The following is a 21046-nucleotide window of genomic DNA, read 5'->3' as shown; positions in this document are numbered from 1 at the left end:
TGTAGCTGTTTTGCCTGCAGCTGTGTATGCACTCCCTGCATGTGCAGTACCCACAGAGCCCAGAAGAGGGCGTCAGATCTGCATAACTGGAGTTAACAGATATGGACCACCATGTGGGTGGTATGAACAGAACCCAGGTCCTTTGCAAGAGGGCTCTACACCATCTCTCCAGTCCCATACCTTGATTTCTAGGGAGATTAATAGCTAATCTATATCTGTTTAAAACATTACTTGCAACATTTGTAAATAAATATCTCTCAGAAAGTCTGTTTTTACTTTAAATCTGAGTAAATTTTGATGTGCACATTCTGGGCATTTCTGCCAAACTTTGTTCTTTCGTGCTGATAAAATTCCTCTCCACTAGCCATGGATAGCGATGGTTTATTACAGACTCTAAAATAAATTAAGCCAGCATACTTGGCTATGTCAATGTGCTGTTTCAAGCAATATGTTTAAAGACGTTGCTTACAGCGTGTTTCTAAACATACCTGAAACTCAGACAGTGTCTGTGTGCATTGTGGGGACGGGAGAGAAAGATAAAATTTCATCTCAGAAGGACATTCTGTTTTTTGGCTTTCCTAAGATTATAGGGCATTTGCCCTTACTTCTCTCTGCCCTACAATTGGCCAACAGCATGGAACTGTGTAAGAATTCTCACCTACTGGGTTCAAGGCGTGCACAGCACAGTACACTCCACGCCCATTCACACATCCTAAAACTCATTCTCAAACCGCCTGTGCTTCATCACACAAGTGGAGCCCAGGCCTTTGCCCCGAGGGTTGACTATCTAACAATGAGACACATTTGTTTAGTTTTCTAAACCAAATAATTCTTTCTCATTCAAGAGATGCAGTTGCGTGTCTGGTATTTATTTGGTAGGCCTTCCCCCATCCTGTTACTCACTTTAGAGTTTCGTGTCCAGTTCAATGAGTGAAGCTATATAGATGAAGACAGTAGGGTGTGCTAATTGTCATCGAATAGCCAAGGGCTAAGTTAATAGGAGAAAGGTATGGTTTCAGAGCCCAGCCATTTGGTTCTGGGTCTTTCTCAGACTGCCATTACTCTGTTTGAAATTGACATCTTTCTTTCATCTACATGAATCAGAATAATTCATATCACTAGAGTCCAAAAACATTGAATTTTTGAACACAAACAATTGGCTCTGTCTTGTATTTTATACTGTGCTTTAAAAATTGGGTAAATGTAATATTTGACAGTGAGAATCAAGAAATTCCTGCTTACTTGGTTATAAGTCTGAAGTTCTGTGGTGTTCCAAGGACAAAGCCCTGCAGAAGGAAGGGACCTAACGCTAATCTCTCCTACCGTTTCCTTCTGGAATCTGCCCACAGTATGCTTGTGTGAGAGAGGGGGCTGCAAAGAGAAAATGCATGAGAGTTTTCATAGCAAATGCATTTTAGTTAAGCTTCACCTAGAATTACTTTATAAATCGTAAAGAGGGAGGGGAATGAAAGGCTTCAAAAGGGGACCTCACAAAAGACAGATGGCTCTGTAAACCCTTCACAGGTCAGGGCCGATTTCAGGAGTTGACACCCTTTTGTTTCCCTGCATCTCTCTGCTGTGTCAAGTCTGTCTGCTCACACTCACGCCTTGGCCACTACTCCCTTTCCCCTTCCCTTCCTCTGATGCCTAAAATGGATCGAAGCGCACACTGGGATACCTGGCTTAGGAGCTAAGCAAAGCTTCTCCAGCTCCGGCCATCCCAGGATTCCTCTGGTAGAGCGATTTTTTTTTTTCCATTCTAACCTTCCTTTACAGTCAAACAACCTGCTCTATCCTCTCCACCCGAGTAAAACACACTGTGAAGATAACATCCACAAGCTTATCTGGAAATCTTTACCGGCCATGTTCACCTCTGCATTTCGCTGCTTTGGAACGGCTGGTCACCTCGGACCCTCCGTCAAAGCTTGTTTGTCCTAGTGTAGAGCATGCACACAATGGCAAAAGGAAACAAAAGCAGCCATGTTGGAAATGATGAGCTAATAGTTAACTTTCACCTCTGGCGCTTCTAGAAAACAACACAGAGAAGTTGGGGACAAAGGTGTGGGGAAACAGGTCCTGCCCCTGTTGGAGACGCATACAAATCAAGCTAAACATCCATATATAAGGGCTGCCGGTAGTGAGTAACACATTTCGATCTTCTTAAAAACAGTGAAATGAGCAATTCCCTAAAGACACAGCATTTCCCCCTATATTTGCCCAGGAATCCGTTCTGGAAGCTGATCCAATGATTACTTGTGGGATGTAGAATTTTGACATCCATTTGGTACTGATTTACACCAGGATTTTTAAGGCTGCCAACAAGAAAGTCCAGAATTTCAGGCAGCCAAAAATTCCACAAGAGACAACTGTCTTTTATTTTATAGCTTATGAATTTGGGGCTTAATATGATTTTCCACTAACAAGTTCTGTACCCCCTCCCGAGTGCCAAAGCCGGTGTGGAGATCAGCAAAGTAACACGGAACAGATGAGGGAGCTTAATACCCGACTTGAAGGAAGACAGCTGAAGTTCTATTTGTTTACTTAGGAAAGAGCACTCTGGTTTAAAGGGCCGACATGGATGCCTGAGGAGGCTCTTCCCCCACCATCTTCACGTCTTGCCCTCCACTGGACTGTGGCTGTCACTCCGTGGTGCGGCGGTGCTAGCAACGGGATTAATAAAGTCATCAATTAAAGATCTGCTAAAGTTGGTACGGAGATCCACATATGTCTTGTCATATGAAATAGCAAGGGGGGAAACACCCACAGAATCATGTTCAGTAATAAATCAAAGGTGAAAAACTTAGTGAACGGTTAGATGGGTAACTCCCTTTTTCTACAAAAGGGTGGATAACCCATTTAAAAAAACAAGGCATTCATGGTTAACACATAAATCTGCTACAAAGCAAAGCTTTCACATGTAATTAGCAAAGAAAACACTATGAGTGCATTCCTATGACCAACCACACTCTGCTGAAAACAGTCAAGAGAAAACCCATTGGCACAGTGCAATAATTACAGTTTTGTGGATTTCTTTTGTCTTTTAGCAAAAGTCATTAAATTTCTACTTCAGATGCCCCAGAGATAAAAAGAGACATGAATCAGTACTATAATATTTAAATGGCCTACATGTGATTTCCCTGGAATTCCAGCTTATCCAAATCCTTCATGGCCATCACACTTACTGGTTCCTAATGTGGTTTAGACACACGCTCTGCATTTGAATCAGCAAGAAGATATACTCTTATATTCTATCAGCACTGGCAGCCACTGAACTGCTGGCCTACTCGACCAGATATCAAACTGCACCTGCAACGGTTTTAAGCAAATGCAATGCCTCACCTAGTTCCACAGGTGGTATCCATGGAAACAATCTATAAAAGAACTACTTCGAGAGTGGACGGCCACCTGATCTACCGAGAAAATTACCCAGATGCATTCGAGACTTCTCATTGGAATTCCCAGAAGGTAATCCCAAAGCCTGGCTGTGGTCCTCCCACCCTGCCTGCATCCCATGGGAGGATGACTTGTGGATTCTCGTCTTTGGGATGCACACAGCCTCCTAGCAGGGAAAGGCATCTCTGATGCCCTGTTGGTCTGTCGGAGAGCAGGGTGGCACTTCATGTAAGCACCCGTGTGAAGTCTCTAATGCGTCTAGGTAATTTTCTGAGTGGATCAGGTGGGCTTCTGACACAGGACCTTGTAGAGCATAATATTTTGTACCCTGTTGCGGAACTGTCCCAGGTAACAACAAAGTGATGATAAGTAAATGGAAGAAAGACTTCTGACACCCACCCTTAACTTTAATAGTAGAAACTTTCATATATAAAAAAACTTCATTTAAAAATATACTGCTAAATTACTCTATGAAAATTATAATTAGCTAGTAACATAATTTCATCTACACAAACCTTAAAAATGGGCGTTGACTAGATAAATTATCTCATACACAAAGTTACTATATGTAGAAGAAAATAAAATGAAATAATTTCTATAAATTAATCTTCAAAGTCTCTTATCTGGACAGAAGAGTGGAGGGGGTATCGTTTTGTAGAAAAGGCCAAGATAACATGTCTCTGGCCTAAGCATCATCCTGTTCATTTCAGCCGTACATGGAAAACGTCCTTTCTGCTTCGTTCAATCAAGAATTCTTATTGGGCCATATCAACCCAGAGTTATGAAAAATTCCAGTCATAATTTCTGATGAATACTCAAATCATAAATTTTAAACAATAAAACAAGTAACAAAACACAGGAATAACAAAACAGACTAGTTAATGTCCACAAATGTGTGTCCTGAGAGCAACCCAAAATGTCTAAAAGACTAAATAACTTCTCATTAAGGCAGGAGGAAATTTCGAGAAACTGAAACGGGCGAGATTTCACAAGTGCAGTCTACGGAGATTCCCGGATGCTGGGTAAGCGCGAACCCCTCCTGCCAGACTTGCCTGTGTCTTTTTGTCTGTCTCTGCCGAGTGCTGAATGAGCTGCGAGTCAACACCACAATCTCACTACACTCGGACTTCGTCGTCAGCTTTCAGTTCACGGCATGCGCCACGTCCGTGGGTTCCTACAGATTCTCCACCTGGCAAGGCTGGTGACCTGGCGGGAGTCTGCATCGTCAGTAGGGAAAGAGATGGCGAGAAGCTGGGAGACATGGCTTCTGATAGAGAATCGTCATAGTAGGGAAGGGGCGATCGGGGGAGTTTATGAAGAGCCTGACCCAGGGTGATGGCTGGCATTCGCGGAGGGACCGCCTTAATCCCGGGCTGTGCTACAGCTGTTATCAAAGGGGGCGGGAAAACAAAAGATGTGTCTTTTGGAACACCAAGCATCTGCAAATGTTCGTCCTTTAGTCTGGCAAGGTCGTTAAACACCGAGGCGAGGTGCTGGAACTTGGGTTCCCAACTGAGGAAGTAATCCCAGGCGTAGCTATCTCTGGCACCACCAGCAGGGACTGCCTGAGTGGAAAGAGATTCATACCTTCCTTCCTGACTGACTGAAGGGGCAGACTCTTTCCTGCTATCATCAGCCAAAACATCTGCTTTGGCCCCTCTTTTCTGGAATAATCCGTTATTTTGAACATAGATCTCCTCACAGCCTTCCCCTTCCTCTCCTCCCTCAAACACGTGACTGACTTCCATCAGCTCAGTCCCGGCCATCACATCTGTCTCTCCTGACAGGCAAGAAAGCTGATCAGAGTCCCTGGGGATGCCCGAGTCTGGCACCCTGGACCCCTGGTCACTCAGTACAGAATCTGAGTCCTTTCTGTAAGGCTGCTCGTTTATCCTCTGGATTTCTTTATCTTCTGCGGTCTCTCCATCCACAGAGCAGTGGCTGCTGGAATGTGAACGCCTGCACAGGTGGAGGATGTCTTTCTCCATGGCATTCATTAGGTTCAACCATTCAGCAGGCATAGCTCCACCAGATCCCGCCACGTCCCCATACTCCAGGGTCTGCTGCCCAGCCTGGAGCTTGCCTGGAGCCCCTGTCAATCGGGGATCATCCTGTGGGGATGACAGTGTCTTCTCCTCATAACTGGGCAGTGGGTTGTTGGGCTTATGTCTTAAAATCAGTCCGAGTAGAGTGCAGACAAGCAAGAGGAACACTAAAAAGGAGACCACAAGACTGATGGAGAAACTGTGGGCAAACACTGCTCTGTGATGTCCTTCAGATGGCAAAGAGATATTCACAAACACGGTGCAGGATGCGGACTTGGAGCTGGGCTTGGGGCTGTGGGCAGTTATTCTCACTTCCAGGGTGTCTTCTTTGCTGAGCTGACTGTTGATTAGGAAAGGGGCTCCAGTCCAATAAATATTGCCGTTCGTTTTGTTTACTGAAAAGAGAGGGGATGGAGTTCTGAGGGAGTAAAGCACGACCCCGTCATCGCCGTCGTCGGCATCTGAGGCTTCCACTCTGCCAATCAGCTGCCATCCTTGGCCTTCCTCGGGGAGACTGAAAAAGTACTGGTCTTGAGTAAAGATGGGTTCAAACTCATCCATCCCTTCGACTTCCACCCAGACCTCCAGGGAAGCTGTGGCGCCACCTCTGTCTTTGGCCTGGACGACAAGGCAGTACTTGGTAACACTCTCGTAGTCCAGCGTCTGCTCAGCTCGAATGTCCCCCGTTAAAGGGTCAATGACAAAGACATCCTGATAGGGGTGCAGCCCATGTGTGACAAGGCAGGGTGAGGAAATAGAGTACGTCACTTCTCCATAAGGCCCGGCGTCAAAATCCAGGGCACAGACAGAGCACACGACCGAGGGAGCAGGCAGGTTTTCAGGAGCGGCGCAGGTCAGGGTGGAGGACGTAAACAGAGGGGCGTGGTCATTGTCGTCTAACACACTGAGATGCACAGCAGCGAAAGAGACGTGTGTCTCGTCTGCATCAGCAGCTTGGACTGTTAAAGTGAATGTTATCGTCTCCTCGTAATCCAGAGGTTTCACCAAATAAAGAACCCCAGTTCTCTCTTCTAAGTAAAAGTGTCCCTTCTCGTTTCCAGAGATGATGTCATAGCTGATTTCCGCATGGGAGCCCACGTCCTGGTCCTGTGCCGACACCACAGTGATGTGACTCCCGACAGGGGTGCTTTCCTTGACGTGGGCACGGTACTGCCGGCTACTGAAGGTGGGCGCGTTGTCGTTGACATCCATGACTTCTATTGCTACGACAGTTGTGGAACTCAGAGGCGGGCAGCCGTGGTCAGAGGCCAGAATGACGAGCTTGTGGCTGGCCCTGGCTTCTCTGTCCAGAGCACGAAGCAACACCAGGGCCCCGCTCTGCTGATGGGGATATTCCGAAGGAAGGAGGCTGGTTTCAATGTGGAAGGAGTTGTCTAAGTCATTGATGATGGAATACTCAGTGTGTGTGTTTTCAAAAGTGTAGTCACGGTCAAGGGTTGTAAACGTCATGAGGGTGCTTCCAGTGGGCGTATCCTCCCTCAAGCTGAGATTGTAGTGCCCCGCCGTAAACTCGGGAGCAAAGCCGTTCACGTCTTGTATTTCTATCTCCACGAGCGTCAGAGCCCTCAGCGAGGGAGTTCCACCATCGCTGGCTTCAACGAGAAGTCGGAGTGTTGATATTTTATGCAGAAGCAATGGAGAACCCGTAGTAAACACAGTGCCTGCAAAATGAGAGCATTAGTCAAAGCTGTGGACTCATTGCTCAGGATCTCCTGAGCCAGCGGACGCTTGGTGCGTGAGCACATGCACACTGCTCCTTGCTGGACGTGTGACGTTACAAACAGCGCAAATGGATTTCAAAATTATTATATTTATATAAAAGTTTCAAAGCTAATCACAAGTTACAATTAAATGTGCTCCTTGAGACTGCCTTTGCCACATTTTTCCTGGATTTTATCTCTATAGTAAATTGTTTGATTATTTTTCAAAAGAAAGTACACTTTTGTCTCATATATTTTTATTTTATCCCATTATCTATAAAAATATGTACAGAAATATTCTAGCATAAGGTCACTATTCTGAGCTGAATAAGGTAGTGCATGCCTATAATCCTGGCACTTGGGAGGTTGAGGCAGGAGGATTGAGAGTTTGAGACTAGACAATAAGACCTTCTCTCAAACAAAATAAAAATGAAATGGCCGGGATATTCAAGCACTCAAGTGTGCTTGGCAACACACACACATACCACATGCACACACACACCACAGGCAAACACACACCATTGCACAGAAACACACACATGCACATACACACCACATGCAAACACACACACCACATAAACACACATCATCACACAGAAACACACACGCGCACATACACAAACATATACACACACACACATGCACACACCACATGCTCGCTGCCTCAGAACACTCAGGGAATAATTCCAGCCAAAAAAAGAGCAGTGTAATATTAATGTGGAGGGCTTAATAATAAAGATATTTTTTCTCAAGATCAGGGGTTAATTCAACAAGTGGCTTTTTCCTTAATGATATAATATATCAAGCATCTTTTATTTTGCTAAATACATGACATTTACAAGTGTGTACACAATGGTATTTTTATTGAAGTATTTTTAAGTGTGATTACTAAAATTAAATGTGTAGCGGGGAGGTTTAAATGCCAAGTGTCATTGACAGTTACACATGAACTAGACGGACTTGATAGCAATTGCTAACTTAAAACATTCTAATCAACACTGCGGCAACATTTGTTCATAACACCCATCAGGCCACAGTCCTGCTGCCAATGAAACACTCAGGGGTCTGCATCACACACGGTTACAGGCTGAGCCAGGACAGCAGTCACCAGTGTATGGATGCCCATGGGATGAGAACAGACTGAGAGAGAAAGGGGACAGTGACATCCCTAACACGCTTACACTTACACCGCACGCACACACCTACAGTGATGTCCCTAACACGCTTACACTTACACCGCACGCACACACCTACAGTGACGTCCCTAACACGCTTACACTTACACCGCACGCACACACCTACAGTGACGTCCCTAACACGCTTACACTTACACCGCACGCACACACCTACAGTTGTGTATATTTGTATTCTCTCATCACAAGACCTGATGAGTCTTCTGATGCTTTGGACCTAAATTCTTCCTTACATCTCATTTTAAACTCACCTCTCAGTTGGCAAGGAGGCTGCGATGCTCAGAGCTGAGACCACGGTGTGATGCCCTGGTCCTTTTCTTCCCCAGAGTGTGCCCCCTAGGACACCATGCTCCTGATTAGCCCTCTTTATTGAGTTCAGCATTCAGTGTTGTTCACTACTAAGGCCCCTGTGCCCCGTCTAAACCTTTGAGTGAGCTTTGCTGTCTGAGTACATGGTACAGCACAGATGCCCCTCTGATAAAAATACAAAGGGCCATGGAAGACACCAAATGAAGCAGAACACTGCGATGGCTCGTATTTGGTAGAGACTGACACTAAATTGTTTTTAAATTACTCTTATCTCTATTGAGCATTTGGCACTATTGCTGGATATTTTTGTGCTGGGTAAACAGCTTCTACACTCTGTTTCTAAGAAACTCTCATTAATGAGTTGATTCTTTTAGACATTATTTTGATTCTCACTGAGTCACAGAAGAGCTTCCTAAGCCCTGTTGGTGGGACACATGAACATGGGTGTCACCCCATGGGTGGTGGTGGTGGGTGTCTCTGCATTTCTTCCTGCTGAGTAGCATTTAACCCAAACCCTTCACGTTCTAGCCACTGAGAATCTGAAGAACAACCACTACCATTCCCACTGTAGGTAAGAAAGAAAGCAGTGTCCACAACCGCAGCGAGTGGGAGGAGCTGGGGAAGACTGCATCAGAAACACTCAAAGTGGATGCTTCTGCCTTTCTGTGCTGTCACTGATGATGCCCTAACGTCTCCGTCAGTAACTCACCATTCCTGGGATCAACCGCAAATCCCTCCGATGATGAGACGATCCTGTAAGAAATGTCCTCACTGCTTTCTATGTCTGTGGCAGACAGGGTCAGCACAGAGGACCCTCCGGGTACTAGTTCAGGAACTGTGACCTGAGGACAAAAAGGACAAAGGCATCATGCTTGTGAATATCTTATCTTCAGGAGTAGCCGCAGAACCTGACATCATGCCATTGGTTTCGACTCAAGAAACTACCCGATCTGCTTTTCATAGGCCTTGTGGTGGTTTGATGAAAATGACTCCCATAGGCTCATAGGGAGAGGTACTACTGGGAGGTGTGGCCTTGATGGTGTAGGGGTGGCCTTGTTGGACAAAGTGTCACTGTTGGTGGTCAGGTCCAGTGTGACACTTCCTCTTCCTGCTGCCTAGGGATCCAGATACAGAAATGTCAGCTCCTTTCCCTCATCATGTCTGCCTGCATGCTGCCGGTGCATCCCACCATGATGAGAGTAGACTGAACCTCTAAACCTGTACGCTAGACCCAGTTAAATTTTTCCTTTATAAGTGTTGCCGTGGTCATGGGGTATCCTCACAGCAATAGAACAATGACTAAGACAGACCTGCCTGTTGATGTGTAAAGTTGATACATCGAAGTGATTATGTTAATAGTCCCTGGGCTCCAAAAACTATTTTAATTTCACTCATTCTGGTTCTTTCTATGAAACGTTTTATTTCTAGATTTTTTTTTCTGAGTGGCAGAAGGTAATGCAATCACTAACCTCATATCAGATATATTAACTACGTCCCTCAAGCAAGGCATCGTGGAAGATGGTTATTTAGGTTAAGTTCTCATGTTCATCATCTTTCCTTGGCTTCACTGAAGGGTGCTGGGATACGTTTCCATTCTCTGTCCTGACTGCTTTAAGCATAGAGTCTGCCCTAAAATCTAAAATCTTCCTGGATTGGCTCACCATCTGTGTGAAATGTTAATCCAAAGAATGATAGTCCAAAACTTTGTCAGATCCTGCAAACGATCTCATCTTCTCTGTGGCCTTGAAAATCCAGGGCCAATTCCAGTTGTTGTGAACACCTCAACTCCAACTCCACACACACAAAGGAGAACACACAAAAGACTGGTGGTCTGCACACTCAGTAAACTGAAATAAATGAGCCAAGTAATTCCAGCTGATTTCTAGTCTACAATATGAGAGGAAAGCCTGCAGCAATAACTCAGTATGACAACAGTGAGGACTGATAGCCTAGGCCAGATCATCAGTGGTGGAAGGCTGACATCACTCACTGTTATTACTTATTATATTTTATGTTATGTGTATAGGTGTTTGGCCTGCATGTCAGTCTGTCCCCACACACACGCCTGGTGTCTGTCAGGTTCTAAAGAAGGTGTCAGGCTCCCTGGATCTGGGTTGCAGAAGGTTGGGAGTTCCCACATGAATGCTGGGAAGAGACTCAAGTTCTCCGGAAGAACAGGCGGGGCTTTGATCTTCTCAGCCCTCTCTCAGCCCCATTCCCCGTTCTTTCTAGTTTTCCATCTCTTTACCTGATAGATGTCTTGAGAAAACACTGGAGGGTTATCATTGACATCCAGCACACGGATGATAAGGGAACCCTCTGTGTGGTGCCCTGAATCAGAAACGCAGATGATCAGTTCGTATTCAGCAACCTCTTCAAAATCCAGTGTTTGCGCCAGCACTACTACTCCTGTGCCCCGATCGATAGCAAACTTGGCTCCGGGGTTGCTCCCTTTGACAAAACTGAAGGTGAAAGCTGGATTCAAATCCGCATCATGAACGGATACCCGAGCCACGATAACACCAGGCAAAGAATCTGCAATCATCAGGACCAATGTCAGCTTCCATTAAATTCATCATCAAAAGACATTGCTTCAATCATGCAACCCAAGTATTTTCATTTTAAATCTAAAATGATTTTCTTTTTTTTTTTTTTCTGGCATGATTTCTCATGTAAAGCTCATTACAGGCTAAATCAAAACACAGAAGAATTTACCAGTCCAATAAAAGTGAAAAATCTACCACAGAGGAGAAAATTGAGGAAGCAGGCTATACTCCAGATTTATATTACAGTTTTCCACTGTATGCTTACAGCACAATTCCAGATTCAGAAGCCATTCTGAATGCTTTACTGTGGCACACAGTGTTGACTGAGTTTTCTGTCCTACCCGATTCCCACAATCATTAAGTCCCAAATAAATCACACAGAGGTCTACATTAGTTATAAACTGATTGGCTCATTAGCTCAGGCTTCTTATTAACTCTTACAACTTATATTAGCCCATTTTTCCTGCCTGTGTTTGCCACGTGGCTTGGTACCTTATTTGGCGAGGCAGTCACATCTTGCTTCTTCTGAGGCTGGGCCAAAACTACAGAGGAATGGGCTTCCTTTTTTCCCAGAATTCTCCTGTTCTCATTGACCCACCTCAACTTCCTGTCTGATTATCCTACCTATACTTCCTGCCTGGCTACTGGCCACTGGCCAATCTGTGTTTATTTAAAATATAATTGACAGAATACAGACCATTGTCCCACACCACTGAATAGACATTCTCAAGAGTGTAGGGAGGAAGAAAGACATTTTTCAAAGAATTTATTCAAATAATTAACTTTGTAAGCAGGACAGAGCTGAATAAAAATATTTAGGTACAGATGCAAGATTTAGTACTTACTCTCTGCGGGGGGGAGGAAAGAAAGAAAAATATTTGTTTGATAATGACAGACATTGCTTTAAATTTCTCAAAATTCAGATTCCCAGGGCTAAGGGAAAACAAAGTATTCCAAGGGTAGCGAATTCACTATTTACTAGTGCACTATTACTCACGAAAAAGCCCTCCCTGAACACATGACCTGTTCAGTGTCTCACACACCACTGGGTTCCCTACCTAACCCACTGGTGAAAGGAACTTCATTTCCAAGAGTCTAGTCTGGTGCAGGTGGAAAGTCTCTTCCAAGACATTCAGAACTGTTCCACTGCATATGGGATATATAATTTTCACTCTTCACTCCTGGGGAAGAATTCTTGGTAGTACTAAGCTCTTAGCCCATTCAGTAGATTTCAATTCATGTAATTTGTTCTCATGATAGATTCACACCAGCCATGTTGTTGTATTTTAACATTGATTTATGTGTCCAGGAACAGGACACGGCCATCAAATCAAATGAAGATATCAAAAGTGAGCGATAAACCTGAAATGTGTTTTGTTCATAGAGAGGGACACTTATAGATGACCCTGTATGTAGAGGCTTCTGCAGAAAGGGCTTGGTACAGTCTGTTTAGAGGGCAAAGACAGTAAGATGTTCACACTGTTTCAGGAGTGGCTTTGGTAGGAAAAGAGAAAGCAGAGAGACAGAGACCACCACCATGTCCAACTTTGTCTATAGAGGGATAAGTTGGCTTTACTAGTTCGGTCATTCACCAAGGGACAATTTTGGGTTCCCAGACTATGGAGTCATTGCACATCAAATGACTCAGTCAGTCCAGCACGAAACCCATTGTGTTCAGTCTCAACCAGTGGTGTGGTGCTCATGCTGAAGGCTGGGTTATGTTAGGGAACGTTTTGACTCTGCACCTTATCCTGTTAACTTAGCTATTGCCATGAGCATCCCTCCAAGACCAACGAAGCGTGGGTCTAACAGCAAAGGTCAAGAGACTCTTACAGCAGCAACAAAGGCTTCTGTCTGGAGTACATTCAGTGTCTCAGGAATTTTCCTCTGCACATGAGCACACTGTAAAGAACGATGGAGGTGAGGGACTCAGTCTCAAGCCCATCTAAATGCAAATTCGAGTTTTATGATTTACCTCTCATGACGTTTGATATTTTCCTTATGAACTTCTATTGTGTAGTCAATAAAATGAAGGGAAAATGATCTGGCTTGCCCGGCTGTAGAGGAACCAATGCTTAGTGTAACATCCGGTTGTAAAATAAAATGCACACGTTAATTAAAAGTTGGTTCCAAACTGGCACACTTACTTTCTGCAATCTCTATCGCTTCTGAGGGTAGAAAGACCGGGGCGTTGTCGTTTATGTCAATCACCTGTATCTCGACGAGAGTCATAGCAGAAAGCCTGGGCACCCCTCTGTCTGCGGCCTGCACAATCAAGCTGTTTTGGAAAAGAATCAAGGAACGTTATGAGCCGCCATCTAGGAAGTATAAAAAACACATAAATATCAAATCTAGTTTAATTTTTTATGTGAATTCACTGGCTTTTATTTCTCCCAGGCCTTTTCTAAACGGCATCTTTTACAGTTCATCTCACAAGAACGGCAGCTTGAGAATTATGTATTTTTGACAAGCTTTGGGAACCAACGCCAGCAGACTGCCACATAATTTCTTGGAGACAGACTTTGAAATCCTACTAGGAATAATCTAAGCAGTAAGTACAGGCAACCACGCTTGTGCCCATCTACTGCAGGGGGATTGCTACCTATTTCCATCTAGTTGGACCATCAAAACATGCCGTCAAAATGATGGCTAAATATGGATAGCTTTCAGATCCAAGTTTCAAACACACAGACTTGGGAGAGCTTGCTGCCACGGTGAAGGAGTGACTGGTTCGTGATGTGCTCAGCCTGCAGAGAAACTGGTGGGTTCTGAAGGAACTCACACAATGTGATTTAATCTCACTGGGCTGGGGCTACAGGGAATTGTTCTACCACCCAAGCTAGAGCAACTGCTGCTGGCCCCAACTACTCCCTTTCTCTTGCTACTTTTCTAGCATCCTCTAGGTGCAAGCTTGGTCAGCTGATCTCCTCAGTGTCCCTTGGATTCGTGTTTGACCTATTTTGTCCCTATCATCAGAGTCTCAGGTGATCAAACACCCTGCTGAAATCTAGGACCTAAGGGTTTCCCAGAACACGGAAAATTCAATGTTTTCATGACCAGTGAAGCCTAGACAAGTTGGGACTTGAGATGTTTAGTACTAAATCCAGAAATGTATGCGATTTCCTGTGCTAAACATAGAGAAGCATGTACCTGTGCTAGCCAGTCTCTGGACCCGTTTACCCGAAATGCTGTTGATGGTTTGCATCCTTAGGGCTTGAGAGATGGTGTGGGGAAGCTAACAGTGTAAACGTCCCTTCCAGAAGGTCCAAGTTCAGTTCCCAACACTGACAACTTGTGGCTCACAACCACCTCTGATACCATTTGGCCTCCGCAGGCACCGGCTCTCAGCCTCTCTCCCTGTCCCACAGGCACCTAATTAAAACAATTAGTAGTCTGAAATCCTGAACAGTGATGTAAACATCCCTTGCATCTCCTTCTTAAGGACATTCTTTACACTCCAATGTCCTCTTGACGCTCACATCTCCTGTAAAGTCCCTTGACTGTCACGAGATCTGAAAGCCCTTCATGACCACAGCACGGTGCACATTTTTCTGCCATAAGAGTTATCTTTCTGATGGTTGACCTGTCTGTCTCTTCTACGAGTTCGTATAAAACAGGTGGATGGCTTACTTTAATACTTTCTTTAATGAAGGTTGATGAAAGTTTCTGAAGTTTTTCCCATGGTTAGAGGTTTATTAAATGGTAAAGTCAGAATTCAACCTCAGGTCTTGCTGAACTCAGAACCTGTGCTCCTCCTAACGGGCCCCTTCCCCCGCATGCTGTATATACAGAGCTCATCATCATAGGGTTTTTTTTTTCATTTTTTTCTCTAAGTGTTGGGCGTCCTGCGACCAGAACGTCTTGTCCTGTTCTCCCAGCGTGGGAGGCTTCTCTCACCATAGTCCACTTCCAACGAGGCATTTGACCAGATTAGATCTCGCTTCATTTCCTTAAAATACTGACATTCTTGGCAGAAGATATCGAAAAAGTTTTCTTTCCACTTTATCTCATACGTCTACTGAGAATTTTCTGTTCCTTCTGAAACTTTTTGAAAAATAAAAGTATCAGCTAATACCAGAAATGGATATAAAAACTGTTAGGATTTCTGGTAAGGGGTGGTTAAATGGTGTCTCAGGTCTGTCTCCTCTTCCCTGACTTCCACTGAGAGGACACCTAGGATATTTAAAAATACACAAGTCCCCAAGGCTAAACCACACACAAGCCCCCAAGGCTAAACCACACAATGGGAACACGTTGGAAGCAGAAGAGACGAGAAGATACAAGATGCCATGGTGGATAGAGGAAAGTGTGGGAGGAGGCCAGAGATTAGAAGATAGCCAAAGACATAGCACTAAAAATGACCTTCACGCCATCTATTAAATATGCTTGCTTTGCATTATAAATATGTATTAAATAGATTCGTGTGTGTGTGCGTGCATTCATATGTTCCTGTCTATCTTACACAAAGTCTTTCTTCCATGATCTTTAATCCTTTTCAGTCTCTTGTTTGATGTGTTTGAGAAGTAAAACAAAAGTTAACCAACAAACAAAACAAGAAGTCTAACACCTCAAAGGGGCCAGTGTCTACTGAACATTCATCCAATAGGATCCATATCAACAACCCAAAGTGGCAAACACCAAACTAAAATAATAATTGAGATAAACAAGGAAATAAATGGGCAAAGGGAAGAAACACACAATGAGACCATGTCTGAGGAGAGAAAGGAAGGGTCCCTCATCCAGTTCAAAAAGAGAGCCCACTGGAGACTGAGGCGTGAAATGGCTCGGCGAGAAAAAACCTTTGGCAGCAATCCTGACGAGCTGAGTTCAGTCCCTCGGACCCATAAGGTAGAAAGGGGAAACCTGCTACACAAGTGGCCCTCTCCGCTCCGCTCTCATGCAATGGCACGTGTGCACACAGCAAACACACTCACTCACACACCTAAAAATTAATGTCCAAAATTAAAAACAATATAATGATAAGCAAAAAGAGAATCCCAAACTGTTCTTTAGAGAAAGGAGAAAATAGCATACAACAGAGGTTGCACAAGGCTTCAGAATCAAACAGATTTCAGAACATAAAACAGCAATGCCTTTCAAAGTCAGAAAGATATTTTTTAACCTCTATACCATCACACACACGTATGCACACACAGGCATGCATAAGCATACATAGGCGTATATATGATTGACGGCCTTTGCAGATATACAAGGGCCCTGGGAATTTACTTCTATGGCAGAGGAGGGGCAGTCAACTCTTGGCTTTTGCTTCTCACAGTTTGGAGTTAATTTATTCATGGGGAGTTGGAGAAAGGCCTTTTTAAATATTAGGACTAATTTAAATGTTGGGAACATGACGCAAATAGGAAAAAGTTAAGAACCGTTTGATTTAATTGCTAACTAAGCTGCATTGAGTAAGAACTCTGTGACAGAAAACCTTCACAATCGGAAAGTTCTTGGTTCCCGGGACATCCAGATTATCGGTATCTCTGAAATTACTGCAGTCTCTGCAATCAGTGAGAGAACACTCAAGCCACCTGTGGAGGGGAAGTTCTCCGTGCTTTAAATTACTGTGGCAGCAATGAGGCAAGAGAAGAATATTTATACATTGAGCATAATAATTTTAACAATTACATTAAAATATTACACAACAATTTCCTAACTGCTAAGTTAGGATGAGATTTTAAACTTTTAAAAATACTGCTGAAGCAATATTTTGAAATATAGTAAATCACAAAACAACAAGACACTTAACCAGCCTTTCAGAAAGGAAAGGTTTTCGGGTGGTAAATTAATCCAATCCCCGCAGTAACATGTTTCACTCAACCAGCCTTCAGTGTTTGACCACACAAATACATTGTATTTTCCTCGTGAAAACGAAAGTCTTCTCGCATACTGAAACAGTGTTTTGTACTTATTTTTTCCTTAATTCTGTAGCTCATATGGCAGAAACTGTGTACCTGAAGTTCAGAAGCACTAAATTTGATTCTCAAATAGGATTGCAACCCAGAATAAGCCACCCGTTGTAACTTGCACTGTTAATCCATAAAATATCTGCCTTAATTTCCTTATGAAAGGGTTTAAGAATTAAATGAAACACAGTAGCCACACCCTGGATCCATGTTTTGCTTTTTTTTCAACATTTTAATTATTCATGGCCAACCACCATCCAAAAGTATTAATGGAAAATTCTAGAAATAAACAAGCCATAAGTTTTAAATAGCGACATTTTTTACTATGTTGGTGACACTTCCCAGGACTGTACTCTTTCCTCCCCAGAATGTCAGCTGCTTTTTCTGTCCAACGTATCCACACTGTATGTATCAACCAACCATTATTAACTTACTAGCCATCTCAATCACCTGCTATAGAGCGGTGTTCTGTTCGGGTAATTCTTGAGTTAATTATTAGCTCCTTCAGATCACAGGGTTAGTGATACAAAGGAGCCCCCAGGGCACAAAACTAGGAAAGAGAGATTAACTCTGGCACTGTATGGCAATACTGAGTGGCATTTAGAAACAAAGTGATAATAATAATAACTCAATAGTAAGTTACAGGTCTTGAGTGAGAACCTCAGAACACACCCATCACGGATAAGGAGCAACTATTATAACACACGTTTAAGGCTTTTGGAGGGAAAACCACAAAGATACTATTACACTGTAAACCAAACATAAACAAGAAAGACAAACTTCCTTTTACCACAACGCTGATAAGTCTCTCTGAAGACAAGCAATACTAAGAGCTTGTGAGAAGTGTTTTAAATAGGAGCATGTTCCTATTCTCAGATGGTCATGCTGCATAAACACTAGGGTGCTCGTTATTTCCTACATACGCTCGAGGCCGGAAAGCACAGGGAATACTTCAGTAATCTGTCCTGTCCTTGGTGTGCTGTCTGTGTGCATGCCTCTATTTCAATCATGCACTTGGCAGCCTAGCTCCTCTACACACACACACACACACACACACATCCCTCTCCAAACACACATGTCCAGCAACCTTGCTCCCCCCCGACACACACACCTGCGTTGGGCTACACATACATCCATCTCTAGACTATCTTTGTCTTCCCCCACAACAGACGAGCTCACCCAGTATCTATACAGATATACTCAGAGTGTACGATTTGAAGGGCTGATCCAGCCTGAACTGGTTTGGGGAGCTTGTTCCATAAGGCACAACTGTGTCTCCTCTACACTTTAAGGGAGAATCGGCTACTGACCACCTAATGCTATGCATGACTGGGTGTGCATAGGAATCAAATCAGATGTGCCATGGGAATGGGTATGCACAGGCCATAAATGTTATAGGATCTAATTTATCCACCAAAGCTGAGATTTACCCTCGCTATGCCCCTTTAGAAACCAAAGCCTTCTTTCTCTTAAACCCCATAAGAAGAAGCTCTCAACAACAGTCAGGGCCCTTGAGACCTTCCTTCATGGGGGGCGGGGGAGGGCGCTTCTTCTGTGCGATGCATTCTGCCCTTTTCCTCTTTTAATAAATCAATTAATTAGTTTTTATGTGCATTAGTATTCTGCCAGTATGTGTGTCTATGTGAGGACCTTGGTTCCCTGAGTTACAGATGGTTGTGAAGTACCACACAGATGCTGAGAATTGAACCCATTCAATTCAAGAGTACTAATGGCTCTTCCAGAGGATTTGGGTTCAATTCCCAAGAGCCATTAGTACTCCTAACCGCTGAGCCATCTCTCTAGCCCTCTTATTTTTTACATTATTTGTTTTATTTGTGTGGATATTTTTCCTGCATGTGTGGTCACCATTTGCATGCCCACTGCTTCCTCAGAGCCTGTAAGAGGATATGGACCGCCACCCAGCCCTAGCTCTGAACCAGAGTTACAGATGCTTGTGAGTTTCCATCGGAGGGCTGAGAAAGAAACCCAGGTTTTCTCCAAGAACAGCCTGTTCTCTTAACCACTGAGCCATCCCTTTGGCTGTATTCTAGCCTTTTCTACTGCCTTGCTTTAAATAAGCTTGCCTGGGTACTTTTGCAACCATGTCGACTTTCATTTCGATTCTTTGAATAAGGGGCCCTCGATCCCTGCCCTGTCGCTGACCTGGGTTTAGAAATTGGTTCCCGGGTGTTCTGTTCAAGGGCTGTGCCACCATTCTTTGAGGAATACCCACTTGTGGCCACTTGGGGTTTCTCAGAATCCTTGGCTTTATTGAGTTACATGCTGAAAGAATCTGTATGGGAGTCTGGACTTTACCAACCCTAAGTCCTACAGTCAGTGAACAGGCCTGCAGCAGAGATGCCTTTTGTGAAAGCTGGCATCCCTCAGACTCGAGACCACAATCTTTAACGGCAATGTCAGCTTTCAATAAGGTCCCTCTGCTAGAGCAAGCCACAACAAGGGCCCTGGTGACAAGGCTGTGCTCTGCACACAAAAAAAAAGAATGAAGGATTAGAAAAAGGCACGCAATTCTTTTCTACTCTGTGGAACAGTGACACAGACTTTGCAGAAGGCATTTCCGCTCCAGGCACGGCACCAATGCTGTCTTTTGAAACTCGCTTCCTCGGTTCTTACAAGGATGCATCAAGTTTGCGACCTAGTCCAGTCGCATTTTCAAAACGGGAAATAATTGCTAAGACTGCTGGAATGAGCCTGGAGGTCGACTGTAGGGTACCAAAGGATTTGTCGGGACAAAGCAAAGGATGAACTCTCCAATGAGAGAGAACTTCGAACGCACCTGTATGAGTGGGTGGACTCGTAATCCAGGATAGAATCTGTTGTTATCACCCCGCTCAGCGCATCCATCTGGAAGGCTTCTGCTTGGTTGCCGGAGACGATGGAATACTTAATCAAGCTGTTCAATCCACCATCCGAGTCAGTAGCAAACACCTGTGAGAAATCAGTTTCCCATTAGAAAAGATTTAACCTGTAATGTGATCCAAGCCTGCCTCTCAGAGAAAAGCATTAGGAAAGAATACAGATTATTAAATACATTGAAAAAAAAAACAAAACAAAACAAAGCAATGCTCAGCACAGCGGTTCTCAACCTTCCTAACGCTGCTGCAACCCTTTCATTCAGTCCCTCATGAGTAGGTGGTGGTCTCCAGCCACAAGATTAGTTTTGTTGATATAAACTTTATAGCTGCAATTTGGTACCTGTTATAACCTATAGTGCAAATTTCTCTGTTTCCTGGTGGTCTTAGGCAACCCCTGTGAAAGGGTCATTCAACCCCAAAGGGGTCGGGACCTACAGGTTGAGAAGTGCTGGCTTTGAGTCATGCCAACAGACAGCTGACACTTGCCTTTGACTTTAACGGTCTGGATAATGGGACAGAAAATGTTCTCACATTCATCTGAAAGAGTTCCAGATGTCACTCACATGTCTCAAGCTATAAGTGTGCAACTGGCGAGTTTTCTGGAGACCCCTAATATGCCTGACTGGAAGCTCTAGTTCTGCCATGGGTTCACGCTGGCTCGACAAAGAGCACGGATTACAGGGAACTCCATACACTGAATGGCAATTCTTCCCCTGAGCTTTCTTCCTCACTTTTGATGTTTGCGTTTGCATGTGTGGGGGGACCAGAGGTCGACATTAGATGTCTTCATTTACTTCTTCAGGCAGAATCTCTCCTTAGCCTGGAGTCCACCGAGTCAGCTAGTCTAGCCAGTCCGCTAGCCTGGTTGCCCCATGAAGGCCCTGCCTTCCCCTTCTGAGGATGGCACAGCCGCCACACCTGTCTGCCTTGACAGGCCGCCTGGGACTTGAGCTCCGGCTCTCAGGCCTACACAGCAAGGGCTCTCTCCAATGAGCCATCACCCCGTCCTTCTGAGGATGGCACAGCCGCCACACCTGTCTGCCTTGACAGG

General features: G+C 44.3%; 1 protein-coding gene across 2 annotated transcripts in view; it reads right to left on the bottom strand.

Moving 5' to 3' along the window:
- Positions 1-1863: 1863 nt before the first annotated feature.
- The window catches only part of Dchs2 (dachsous cadherin-related 2), a 189409-nt gene continuing 170226 nt past the window's right edge, over positions 1864-21046 (bottom strand). For both annotated transcript variants that reach the window (XM_026785466.1, XM_026785495.1), the window contains exons 16-20: positions 19917-20068; positions 13355-13485; positions 10910-11196; positions 9371-9503; positions 1864-7120 (exon numbers count right to left, since the gene is read on the bottom strand). In XM_026785466.1, coding sequence (XP_026641267.1) covers positions 4509-7120; positions 9371-9503; positions 10910-11196; positions 13355-13485; positions 19917-20068 — 3315 coding nt within the window. In that variant the 3' untranslated portion in view covers positions 1864-4508. The remainder of the gene's footprint in view (positions 7121-9370; positions 9504-10909; positions 11197-13354; positions 13486-19916; positions 20069-21046) is intronic.

This window comes from Microtus ochrogaster, chromosome 1, assembly GCF_000317375.1.
Source record: "Microtus ochrogaster isolate Prairie Vole_2 chromosome 1, MicOch1.0, whole genome shotgun sequence".
Taxonomy (NCBI): Eukaryota; Metazoa; Chordata; class Mammalia; order Rodentia; family Cricetidae; genus Microtus; species Microtus ochrogaster.
The sequence above is the reverse complement of the archived record's forward strand: the minus strand, read 5'-3'. Positions and strand labels throughout refer to the sequence as shown.